Source organism: Dromaius novaehollandiae, chromosome 12 (assembly GCF_036370855.1).
Source record: "Dromaius novaehollandiae isolate bDroNov1 chromosome 12, bDroNov1.hap1, whole genome shotgun sequence".
Lineage (NCBI taxonomy): Eukaryota > Metazoa > Chordata > Aves > Casuariiformes > Dromaiidae > Dromaius > Dromaius novaehollandiae.
Window position 1 is genome coordinate 10627375 of NC_088109.1, and position 13369 is coordinate 10640743.

A 13369-nucleotide genomic window follows, 5' to 3' on the forward strand; every position below is an offset into this window, starting at 1 on the left:
TTTCTGCCTTACCTTTTGCAGGGATTAATTTTTATGGCCGTTAATGTATGCCTGTGGTGGCCATCCGAAGAGATCAGCCAGCACACACTTGGGTTGTGGCTGGAAGCTTGTCTTCTCGTTGTGTTTTGAAATAGAGCTTGCCTTTGTTGCTCAGCTGGAATGAACCTGTAAAACAACTTTGTGATGCAGCTCCTAACCACCACAGAAGTGTCTGTCTACTGTGATTATACCACTGTACTGGAGCAACCTAGGGTTTTGCAGACTGCTAGTAATACGGTTCTTCAGGATGTCTCTCAAATGTAGTCAGCCCCTTGCTGAGGAAGGATGGCCCAGGTGCTTGTTCTTTTGAGCACTCCCAATCAGTTTGTATGGGGTTGCATTGGGAAGGCTTCTTTGCAAGGGTAAGAGGATAGTATCACATGAAAGCTGAGTTTCCTATTTCTCCCAAATGTTTATGGTCTTGCTGAGGCCAAGTATAGCATGTTACTGTGTAATAGGGGCTTTCAAAATGATCCAGCCATTCAGAGTGATGCAGATGCTGTTAAGGAATGTATAAAATACAATTCATTTGCTTAAAAGCAGATTTAAATGCACTAAAATATAAAAAAAAGTGCATATTCACATCTCAAGGTGCATGTAATAGATTACACGAATGAGATTTCTGTAGAATGCTTTCTGTCCAGTTCATCGCTTACTGTGCAAGCCTATACGTAAGGTTAGCGTAAACCTGCCTGCTGGCCAAGTCACAGTAGAGCCTGGCAATATTCCCAACCTAAGTAATTATTTTGTTATTTATTAGGCTAATATGTTTTTGGCATGTTATATTGTGCACAATCAAAGCTCCTCTAGTTAAGGTTATATCAAAGATTGACCTCCATTGACAAGATTAAATTGAAGTCATTTTCTTTTAGAGCTTAGCAGGTAGAGTATCTGTGTTGTCAGTAAATAGGACTTTATCCTCTTTCCCCTGGGCATTATCTCAAATGCAATGTCAGAATGCCAGATGGATTTACTTTACCGTTTTTTATCCAATTTTTTATTATTAATTTTCCTTCTACCACCTTTCAGCTGTCATGCTCAAAAAATTCCTTGGAAGCAAAATGCTGCCGCCCCCCCCCCCCCCAAAAAAAAAAAATAAAACCCAACCCACTATATAACAGTTCTGCATAAATTCTGATCTTTTTCAGAAGTAGTGTCTTTGAACTGTATATATTACCTTACATTTAAAGCTTAGAACATGCAGGACTGTGTCTTAAATGTTTTTTTTGTAGGCTTCTCATTTGCAAAAAAGATTAAGGGAAGATCAGGGAAATATAAATTAACTATAATGTCATAAGGACTTCTTTTGTGCTACAATTTGCTTTAAAAATAATAGACAAATAATAATATTATTATATACACACTTATAAATTGAAAAGGGAAAGTACAGACTCAGGCCAATGAATCAGTGAATAGTAAATCAGCCAAAGAAACAAGCAATTGTAAATGCCCTTAATTGTGAAACTAGTGGTTTAATTTATTTAGAATGTAACAGATTTTAATACTTGGCTAGCCTTGCCGCTTTCAGAACATGATGAAGGAGGATGTCTATCAATTAATTCCTTTGGAAAAACAAATAACCCAGTGAATGAAAGAAAATAATGTTCTTTAAGGGGTGATTGCTGTGCTTTACGTGGCAAAATATATTCTGAAGTTCTTGTTTGATATTTGGCCATTTTTTTCCTACCATTTTCCAAGCATCATGAAAGCTGTGGGCCAGGTGATTGGTTTTGTCCTTGAAATCGCTAAGCTCGTAGGTGAATTACAGTAGAAATTATCCCATGATACACAACTAAAATTCAATGAAACGGAAGAGTTCTATTGCTACAGATTTTAGTGCAGGATCTTTTCTCCACAAATGTATTCACCTTTTCCTAACAGTGTAATATTTAAATATAACTTCTATGTTAAAATTCTGAGCGAGGTGTTCATGAACGCTTTCAATGGTGGTCTTTAAAAATTATCAGAAAACAGCTTTGATTTCCCCGTGACAGGGATGAAAGGAACAGAGGGGCCTATGTGCAGCCGCAGCAGTTGTGGCAGTGCTGTCATGCTCCGCACAGGAGTAGGAAAACAACCCCAGGCCTTTTGGGAGAGGGGGACAAGAACGGTGCAGGCACCCTCACCCTGCTGGAGCGTAGCTGTCTGGTGGGCTGGGAGAGTGAGCTGGTGGGCAAGAAAGGAGTATGCAATGTAATTTTATTGATCGCTGTACTCCCAAGGGATGGATTATCAGCCTTTCTTCCTGACTGAGATGCTGTATGATATTCCAGGGAGAAGCTGTACAGCTTACCTCTGCCTTGCCTGGAATTGGAGTAGGTTTGGGCTTTACAGCAGTCGTTAGTGCGAGGCTTTATGTTGGTGGGAAATGAGAATTGGGCTTTCAGTCTTCTGCCGAACGTCTCTGGCTTTTGCAGAAAGGGTAGAGCGAGAGCGCTGCTGTGCCTCCTGGCATCTTCTGCAGGCACGCAAGACAGTTAACGATCCTTGATAAACCTGGATAATAAATGGGGGAGAAGGCATCTCCTGAATAGGATGAGAACTGAAGTGTCTTGGAAGTGAGCACCTTTCTTCATCCTTCTTGGTTTGGTATAAGAAGAATCAAGTGTGTAACGGTGGCATCCGCCAAATGGTATATCTTAGGAGAGACGGGTGACGTGTAGGGTGTTGGGTAATTCCAGTTGCATTACTTAAAGAAATTGGAGCTGAGTTAAGTGACATCTCTGCTGTTTTCTTTACCCAAAGCTCCCGAAGCAAAGAAAAGACTCCTTTTTTCAAGGAATTTTGGATTCAGTAGTTTTATATATTCATGACATGCATGTGGCAGGTTTTTTGGCTTGTCTCGGTATAAACCAGTTAAAGGAAAATGACTGTAAGGTCAAATGTTTAATCATGTCAGAAGATTTTAAATTGAATTTCAAATATCTCAGTCTGTTGTTTGCTATCAATGGTATGTGGAACTTTGAGTGTGTCTGAATAGTCCCATCTCTTGCACAGAAGGTGCTCGAAATCTAGTTAAGATACTGTGACTTCTTTTGGACTCTACTTCCATCTAAAATCTAAGCCACAGGTTAGCCATTTCGAAAATAAAAGCAGTATAAAGAAAGTTTGTCATGTGCGCCTTCATTTAGGATACTGATTAAATTATCAAGGTTTGTAGTAAAAGTGTATAGACAGTAAGATTTTGGCTAATTCTGGTTGAGTAGAACTAGTTACATACGAAATTGAAAAATGGGGTTTGTGAAAAGCCTTTTAAGTATTGCTGGTCTGCGTTAGCCTCGTAAATGATATCATAATTACCCTTGTAAAAAGTGTATAGATTCATGTTTAAATAATGTTTATGATCAAATGGATAGTTAGGGCAGAGACTGAGATTTAAATTAATGAGACTTCAATGACACTATATTTTGGTCTGCTGCTATTAAGAAACACATCACGAAAACTATTGCCAAGGATTAAGGATATTTGAGAGGTTAAAAAGTAGTCTTCACTGTTGTTTGTTTGCCTTCGGAGCTTGATAGAATTTCTGGTTGAACTAGGTCATAAAAAAAAAAATCAATAATTTTATCTAAATTGCTTTTGCTTATCTGGTTATGGTTCTGTCCAAAATAGGGCAAATACTCATCGGGAATCTGTAAACAGGCAGATGATGATTTCTCGTTCAAACTGAGTCACTGCTAAGTTTAAATGTCCATATTCAAGCATGTGTGACTTTAGAAAAGCTATTGTTTGGATTATTATTTGGATTTGTAAAGTTCCTCAAGAAATAAATACATGTTTTTCTACAAGAAATATCAGTCAGTACTGGGGTGAGCAATAGCAGCTTTGGAGAAAAAGGCCTCTGAAATTTTGCTGTCACTGGTTTAGGTAATATTCCCGTGAGGTAAGAACCCTTCAGCCTGTCAAGGCCTAAGTTCAGCATTGATAGCAGTTCTTGAACTGATGGAAATATTAAGCTGAAAAGAGAGATCGCTATTAAATAATCGTGCAGCAAATGATTTAAATCTAGAGAACTTTGTGTGTCCTTTGTGTTTAAGGTGTTAGCTGGGCTTCTCTTCATGTTTGCAGGGCAGCCAGAGATCTGAGGCAATATATCACTTTCTTGAGATGCTTTGATGAATCTCTAACTGTTTTCAGAAATATACCTGTACTAGTAAGACAGTGAAGAGGGAATCTGTGAGATCATAAAAATACCTTCTATTCTAGATGGAGATGCATGTAAACATTAACCAGTGGATAGACGCATATGTTACAGCATTCAAACCTCCTTGTATTTTTATGCTGCATGTGAATTCTGAATACTGCATGTGGATTTCTGTTGCAGTATGAATACTTCAATGCTGTGCTCATAAATGAGCGAGATGAAGAAGGAAACTATCTGGAACTGGGGAAGGAGTTTATTCTAGTGCCAAATGACCACTTCAATAACTTACCTGTGAATGTCAGTCTGAGCGATGTCCAAGTACCAACCAATATGTACAATAAAGGTAAGATAAGAGGTGTTTGATTTCATCGTTACATTGGCCAAACATAAATTAGAAACATTTTTTCTTATAAAATGAAGCTATTGATTATATATTGTGTGTTTTTCGGATGCAATTATGCTCAGTTTTCAGACAAGGAATGCTAAAGGCAAACAGTTCTGTAATTTCTTTTGTTTTATGGCAAAATCTCTCACGATTTAATATGGTCAATAATTTGTATATTAAACTTGCAACATGAATTCTGCCATATTCAAATGAATAAACATATTTGCTTACTTTCCAGAATCTCTAGATCAGCTGAATAGGGCTGACATTGTCGCTTACCTGAGCTGGAAGAACCTTTGAAAGAGGCAGGGTAGATTGGCAGGGCATATGTTGTCAGATTTATGCTCTCAAGCTTCTGGGAATACTCCTAGCTGCATATGACTGCATGCACAGCTGCTGTAAGTTTTCAGTTAGTATTTAGGAGGAGTAAAGTATATCAAGATATCTACTACCCTGGCAATGTGTCATAGGCACGGTATAGCACAAAACGCTAACAAATAACTACGTTAGATTTGTTTAGAAGAGATGTACTCGAGTCTAAAAGCAAGGAATGCGAATCTAACTCAGCAACACTTGCTCATTTTCCCTTTGTCGCTTCGATTAGATCAGGCAGCACAATTTAGATCTTGCTGTGCTCATACAGCACCCATCTATTCATTTTTCTGAAGCTCCTGATAAAAAAGGAAGCGTGGAAGTTTCCAAACGAAGCCTGCAGGGCATTTGTCCCTGGTCTGTAGAGAGCTGCCTAATCTCATTATCTGGTTCCTCTTCCTTGTTTTAACTATACTAAGAGACAGCTAAAAATACATTAAATGCTTTCCTCATAATATATTCCAGGCTAGCAATTGTGGTAGTTCATGCAAGGATATTGTGTAATCACAAACGGGAAGAGAAGTAGTTCAAATAAGCTGGGCTGCTAGAAGTGATTAATATGATAGTTTCTCTTCTAAGTCATGATTCAGACTTGAGAATCTTGAGAAGCCAGGAGCTGTACAGTCATGTCCTAAATTAGGGATTACAAAATAACAAAGCTTCGTGGGGAGTATTTACAAGGTTGTGAAATGGGGTGTGTATGGGATATTTTGAAGAGATTTAAAAAATGCTTAAAACTTATAAAACTACCAAATCATTTTTGTCATAGAAATGCTAATATTTATTTAATGAACCTCCAAGTAATGAATTCATTCCAGAATGGACATATGTATGTATTATGTTTCTTATTAAAATAAAATCAAAAAGAGAAGTAGTCGTTGCAAAGGGGTATAGAATGGCCAGGCAATCGTATTTCTCTGAAGGAGCAAACTAACCTGAATATTTGAAGACAGTGACAGCAGTAAAATGAAAGAACCTTCAGTTACGTGATATGTAGCACTGCTATGTATAGAGTCCATTTTATATGCTAATTAATTACAGATAAAGGCCAAAGTCAGAGAGATTTCATCTTGTTTTGGCCTCTAATGCAGGGACTGCCTAGAGAGATGGGGAGATAGAGCACCGTGATGATTCCTGTTTCCACTTTGTCTGATTCAAACCAGCCAAAATCATCACTCTGTGCAGCTGCAGAAACACATTTTTTATCATTCAAATGTATTCCAAGTGCTGAAATCTCGTTTGCTGCTGACATTTTCCTTACACACGGGCATGATAGTTTCAGCTTGGAGACTGACAATGTCTGGAAACGTTACTCCTAGCGGGAAGAGGAGCTCTGTATCCTTAGCTTTTTCAGTGCCCATTTCGCAAGTTCTGTAATGCAGTGGTGTGATAACAAGTTAATTAAATCCCAGCCTGAGGGCACAGGCAGTAGATATTGATAGCTTTACAAACAGGTATCTGCACAACACCATTCCTCTGGAAAGTGCCTGTCGTTTGTTTCCAGGTTATGTTTTATTTTATTGAATTAGTAGGCGAAACCACAGCCCAAACGTGCAGTGAAAAACAGCTAGTATGATCATTGACTGTTTAAACACAAGGCGCTCAATTCAGCATAGAAAAATGAAGTCTGTATTTGTAAGCTGCTTCTAACATGTGTTACTTGATTTGGGTTTTTTTAAGTTCTGGAGAGATATTGATAACTTGCAACAGGTTCAGAGGATAATCGCAGGACTTGCTCATCGAAGACTCCAGGAGTTCAGTCCATTTAGCTTATCCAGGAGATGATTAAAGGGTGACTTAGTTGATCTCTAGTTAATTATAAATACTTGGCTCTCTAATCTGGCCATTAAAATTTTTAAAAGATCCAATGGCTGAAATTTGGCTTAGCTACTGAGCAAATTGCACAAAATTGGGCTCAATAAAGTTGTGGTTTTTTTATTATTTATTTTAATTTAGACAGTTAATTATTGAAGCAATTTACAATAGACTATGTGACTTTTTTCCTCTAGAAGCCCTTAATCAAGCCCAGATTTTTGTTTGTTTGAAATAATATGTAGTCTAGAATTATTTTGGGGAAATATTTTGGCCTGGTCAGATTGCATGATCATAATGATCCCTCCCAGCTGTAGAATCTATGAAAGATTAATTGCAGAATTGCCAGACTGAATGTCACAGTCATTAACTGGGTTCTGAAAGAAAGAGATTGGCTTAAAATCATTGGACTTAAATATGACTGCTATTCTTTTGTTTTCTGGCTCTTTCAGCCTCTGCACAGAGAAGCTTAAAAATCTAAATAGCAACAGAACTAAATTTTCCTATTCTAAGGAAACTATCAAGTCTAGAATCTGAAAAAGTTTTTTAAAAAAAGAAAAAGGAAATTTCATGATGTTTGTGATGAAATCAAGAAAGCTGGACTACCATAAATGTCACAGCTTTGATATTAAAATTTAGCATGGAATATCTTAAAGAGGAAAACAAGATCCAAAAGATCTAACTAAAAACTAAGCAAATTTGTAAGCCTATAGATAACTCCAGTGCCATCTTTGAATACAGATTACATATACATAAATGTACAGGAAAAAGTGAAATGGTAAATTTAATAAAGAATCATAGATTTGCAGTTACAGTGCTTTTAATTTTGACATCATTATAAAGTGTAAAGAGCTGGTCTGGCTACTGATGTGCTCTTGTGTGGTCTCGCATTGTGTTGGTGCCTCTCTCTCTTCTCACCCCCCAGTTTCTCCGTACCACGTAGGGCACATCAGCTAATGTTACAAATACAAAAAGATACTGATTTTTGGAAGATAAAGCCTATAAAGGCATGCGTTTCAGAAAGTGCTGTTTCAGCATTTCTGTAATGATCATATATTGAAGAAATTCAGAAAAAGAAGTGGATGATCGTGCTTTACAGAAAAGTGTGCTTATTTATATGTCAATACACAGAGACGGCTCTGAGCTCTAAGCTGTTCCGCAGCAAGGTTAGCGTTCCATTTTTTTGCAAAAAATATCTGTTGGCATATTGAGTCACTTAAACCGCAGAACATTCTGATGAAATAGGCCGCCTTCATTTTTCTTGAAAATAACTGTTTATGATAACGTTTTGCTTTTGAAACATTTAAGCAAACTAAATCTGTTCTAAATCCCTCATTTCATTCTATGACTTCTCTTTAAGCAAAGTGTGTTTGTTGTCTATAGCCATAGGATTTGCAAGGCAGTATCCCTTTAAACAATGAATAAATAGAGATTAAGTAAAAAGTTATGTGACAACTCTCTTAGCAAGCAGTAACTGTTTCTTCCCTCCACAGATTTGACAGCTTACAGTTATCATCCCGTGTACAGTTTTATGACAGAAGTGGAAAAAAAGAGAAATTCTTAAGTGAATTAAACAGATGTATCATATGTGTGTATTTGTAGCTGGAGAAGGGAGGGAGAAAGAAATTTACTGCTTTCATTTTAACATAAAAGTTTACAGTTTTGGAAACTACTGAATCAATCTGAATCCAATTTGGATAATGCAAGACCAAGACAGAAATTCAGGTGTGAGAATAATTGTATATAAGACTTTGTCTAATTTAGCTATTATTTTTATAAAGTTAATTTACATGGATCATGTATTGTCATGAAAGCAAGTTTTCATATCTTATATTTCCATTTTTTAACTCTCTCCTGTTATTTTAGTATATAAGTGATTTGGGGTAGGCTACCTGTTTCAGACATACCTTTCATATATACTTCCATAGATATACCTTCCAAATAAACTCAGATACGCTTTTCTGTATATTGATTGGCAAGTTTTGAACAGCTATCACAGAAGAGATATTAATGATAATGAAAAGTGATTAATGATTTGAAGCTTACATGTTTTCAACATTTACTTCATTGCTTTTTGAGATACTAGTAGTGTATTTGGAAGAACCTGGGGATGTGACAAGTGAGTATAAAGTAGGCAGTTGGAATGCGGACTAGGGCTTTCTGGCGACCGTCCATGGAGAAGGTGGTTTCTGGCAGTAGCTTTGCCACTGGGAAAAAAGTGGGATTCTGTAATAGATTTTTGTACATGAGGAGATGATGAAAGATGTCCTCAGAACACTAAAATATGATCTTACGGGTATTGATAGCATATAAAATTAAAATAAAAACAGAGCAGCATATATTCTTTGTTAGTGTGAGAATTCAGGTAGTCTTTACTTAGTAAAATGCTACATCCTTTGTCCAAAGCATGTGGTGAAGCTGAGCTGAAGAATTTCAGTGTTATTTTTCTAGGTCTCTGTCACGTAATGTTATTTACCTATAGTTATGGTCAGTAATGGCATGGTTGCCTGTATTGAGTTTATCTGCTCAACATTTTTTCCCGTTCTTGGAAGATGATTATGAACATCTGACTGAAGCATATGATACCGTCTGAAATATTTTCTTTAATCTTCTGGATTTCAGAGGAATGTAGATAAAACCAAAGCCAGAGTGGATGCATCTTGGTGACGTACACTCAGAAAATTCTAAAATATGGGACCTGCTGAAAAGTGAAGTATAGCACAGCACAGTACCAGAAGTGACACACAGCAGGATCTCATATGCGTATATTATATTAGTGTTGCATGAAGTCTAGGAAATTCAAGAGGATATTGGTGAATACACTAACTCAATATCAACTGAAAACAGCTCCTATTTTTTGAGCTTTTGCAGTCAGTCTTTGTTTGTATAATAAGGTAAACTTTACGTTTGTAGTTGATAGGGGAAAATCCCAGGTTCTCTTTTATTCTATACTTCAGAAACATCCAGACACTAGCCTTTCTCCTTGTCTTTTAAACTGTCTTTCTATTGTACCTTTCTTGTCTTCCATTAGCTCTTCAACATTTTGTAGGCTTTATATTTTGCACATTTTACATTCTCATTCTTAACAAGAGTTAGGCTAATTCACTGACTAATTCAGAGCTGGCACTAAATTCCCCTTTATCTAAAGTCCTGGTGCAAACTAGGGATCCTCGAAGTCAAGGACATCATATTGTAAAATCAGTGTTGGACCACAGTCGCCTCTGGCATCTCTTGGAATGCAAACAGGCAGCTACTAAGATGCACCAGAGCAGGCATCTGCCCACCTGGAAGGCTTTTTAATACTTTTCCATTTCTGGGGAATTATTTCTGTGTTGCTTGAATATTCCTGGGACTTGGACTGATAGGATGTCTTCAGTGACTTGTGAGGTGCAGGAATTTGTCGTGATTTATAAGGACAATTGATGTACTATATGTTTTCTCAGTAAAACCAAAGTAGCAAGCCTTTTGTTTAATCACTTTTTTTTTTCCTCCAAAATGAAGTAGTCTGAACTTCTTAAAATCCAAAATTGTGTGCCCATAGCCACAGGTTAGGAATCAAGAGTAGACAACAAGATCTTCAGAAAGAGACCAAACAGGATACCTTAAGTGCATGCCTCTATAATTTGATTACCTTGAATGGTTACTTTGGTTTACATGTGGGTAAACAAGATCTGACTCAGACTTTTAGATACAAAGAAACACACTAAAAAGTGAAGTGATGCAGGCTTTTTCACAGTAGAAGCAGAATAACAAAGCTAAATTGTTTCTAATCACAGTTGGATACAGAACACAATTTGTCTTTATTGAATCTCTGTTTAGAATGAATGTGCTCAGTGCAGTCATTGCTTCGCTGTAAGACATTTTGATGTAAAGACAGACTTCTGTGCCTGAGAGCCTTTTGCAACTGTAAAAATACTGAGTTCTACAAACCTTATTTCTCATAAAATATGTACTGTATGCCCACTTCTAGATTCAGTCTGGACTGAAATACGCACACACACTGTCACCAAATGTTCTTAATTAAAAATAAAAATGCAGTTTTGCTTATCTCTTTGGGTATTGTCTGCCTCAGTTTCCTAACTTTGTCTTCCTAAGAAGACATAAAGATGCATGTGGTTCATCTTTGGGCCCGGTTTTGCAGTGTTTGGTGAACATGTATAGTTGACTCCTTGCACAGAGTTTTTGTTTCTTCCCGTGTAGGCCTCCCCAACACTGACCTTAATATCTCCGTTTTTGTCTGAACTAGTATGGCAAGTCTTTCTGTACTTTCTGTACCATTTTTTTGGAGATTAACGCCCATAAAGAAGTTGATAAGTGTCTCAAGGCACCATTGGAAGTATGTCAGCTGGAGGCTTTTGGGGAAAAGGAGTTACTGCCCTCTGCCCCATTCAGATCAGTAATCAGGTCACTTTTTTTTTTTTGAGGGACGCAGGGTGGAAGTGACCCTGAGTGAATTTATCTGCCAGCTCTGGACAGTAGTCTCTGAGAGATGGAGGAGGTAGACATGTGTAAATGGAGTTAGCTTGGGGGACAGGTAGTATCTTTGCTGGGATCAGATGCAGCTTGAGCAGCATGTCTGACTTTGTCCTGAAAAGAAACGAGAGATGAAAATTTCTCTTGGCAGTAGAAAGAAAGTGTGCTTAGCTAAGTTGATTTAAGCTAATGGGAGTTTTTCCTTTGTGCTCATTTCTAGTTTACTATATATAATCTTGTTTTACTCACTGAGTCTTATAATGGAGGAATATTTCCTAGAGGATAAACCTTCATCCTATTAACACAGCTGACAGTGGAATTAAAACCATCCTATAGCTTTGCAGGACTTATCCAGTGAGTTTTTGGTATTTATTACAAATCCTTGAGGAAACTGAGGAAAGAGTCCAAACTTATTACCAGATAAACTACAGATTTCCAAACTCAAAAGTGCTCTTAATTATTTATAATGCATTTCTGCGTACGTCACTGTAACAAATGTCAGAGGAAAAGACACATAGGCGTATCTATGCTTAATGGTGGAGAGTTATGCGGAGCCCTTTCTTTGCGCAAAGCGGGGGGTGATATATCTGCATGATTCACTGGAGTATTGCATGGAAATGCTGTGAACACAGGGTAGCTATGCCAGCATGGCTCTGTAGCTGAGGGACCAAGCCCTGAACCTCAAGAAGTTTAAATTATTGAGGTGCAACATAAGGTTGATGTCTCTATTTTGCCTCCCATTCAGAGATAGCTAGGTTGCATCCCTCTGCTGTCCTCTTGTGCAATGCATGACATACTTTTGAGAGACGTAGTTTTTGTACCCCAATATTATAGTGTTTGCCTGTTTTCCCATAGCTTATTTCCACTAGGATTCAGTTATATTGCCCAGGGCACAGTTTCTCAGTCTGTGCCCTGTGACCACTGCTAGAGTTTTTGGTCTGGCTCAGCAGTGTGATGCTCTTCAGCGCAGCACCACGTGCTAGCTACCTTCGCACAAACGGTTTGGCTTTCAGTCTTAAAATTTAAACGCTTGCTGAGCTACTGCCCTTTGTGGGCATAGACCGAAGCAGATGTTTAAAAGTTCTGTGAAACTGGAATCAAAATATTCCAGCTTGGCTTTTCTTGCTTTCCTCCTAGTAGAGTCCTGGGTTGAATAATGCGTGAAGACTTAATGCCAGTCTTTCTGGGTGCACGCAAACAGCAGCCCAATACTGCTACAAGTGAGTCAGCTTGTTCTTAACAACCGACTCAGTTTTAGAAATGTCTCTTCCTAGCTTAATATCAGATTAGTTTGAACTGGAAAATGCCCACTCTTAGCTTGGGTTGGAGGAATCCTTAGAGTTGGAGAGTGCCTGCGAAGTGCCCCTGGTGAAATGTTGCCGGGTATGCAGAAAAGCAGGATTCAGTGGGCAGCACACAAAAGCAGCACATTACATGATTTTGCATACAGTAAAATCTGCAGTAATGACTGTCTTCCGTAAATAACTTTCTGATCCAGGAAGGCACTTTTAAGGCATCTTCCTGCTCTCCTGCTTGTTGCTCAACATGTATTAAAATAGAAACCCAATATCAATAACTGCCCCAACTAAAAGATGATGGACTCCAAGGAGGAAGTGTGCTCTGTGCAAGGAGAAGAGAATATGTTAGAATCAGTTACTGATTTTAATGATATCATGCTAAAATAAAGGACAAAATATCTGAAAATGTTGGATTTGGAAAGTTACTCTCCAGCTTTCATTTATAACAGAGGTTTGGGTTTATACTATTGTATACCGTGCGTGTTTCAACGTTTTCTGTATATGAGTACATTTCAAATTAAGGAAGCTACACGAACATTTAGCACATTGCTTACACCAATTACTTTTTAATGTTGACATTACTTATACTGAGTAGATTTCTGTTTGCATTTTCGTACAACTTTGTCTGACATTTCATTAATGGCTACCAGTATAAAAGACAGAATTTTCCTGTCCTTTGTTACACCAGCTAAGCTGTATTTCATAGTACTGCCACATGACTTGGAAATACATTTTAGGGTTGCACTCATGTTTTTGTGAATTTTTTGACTGAATAACTCTTCCTTCTCTACTGTAATGTATTTGAGAAGGGAGCAGGTGGACGATATGGGTTAAATCACGTAATCA

The 13369-nt window shown here is 37.7% G+C and overlaps 1 protein-coding gene across 2 annotated transcripts in view; it reads left to right on the plus strand.

Moving 5' to 3' along the window:
- Positions 1 to 13369, plus strand: part of CACNA2D3 (calcium voltage-gated channel auxiliary subunit alpha2delta 3) — a 478082-nt gene that overhangs the window by 171978 nt on the left and 292735 nt on the right. For both annotated transcript variants that reach the window (XM_026096289.2, XM_064518911.1), the window contains exon 5: positions 4364 to 4526. In XM_026096289.2, coding sequence (XP_025952074.1) covers positions 4364 to 4526 — 163 coding nt within the window. The remainder of the gene's footprint in view (positions 1 to 4363; positions 4527 to 13369) is intronic.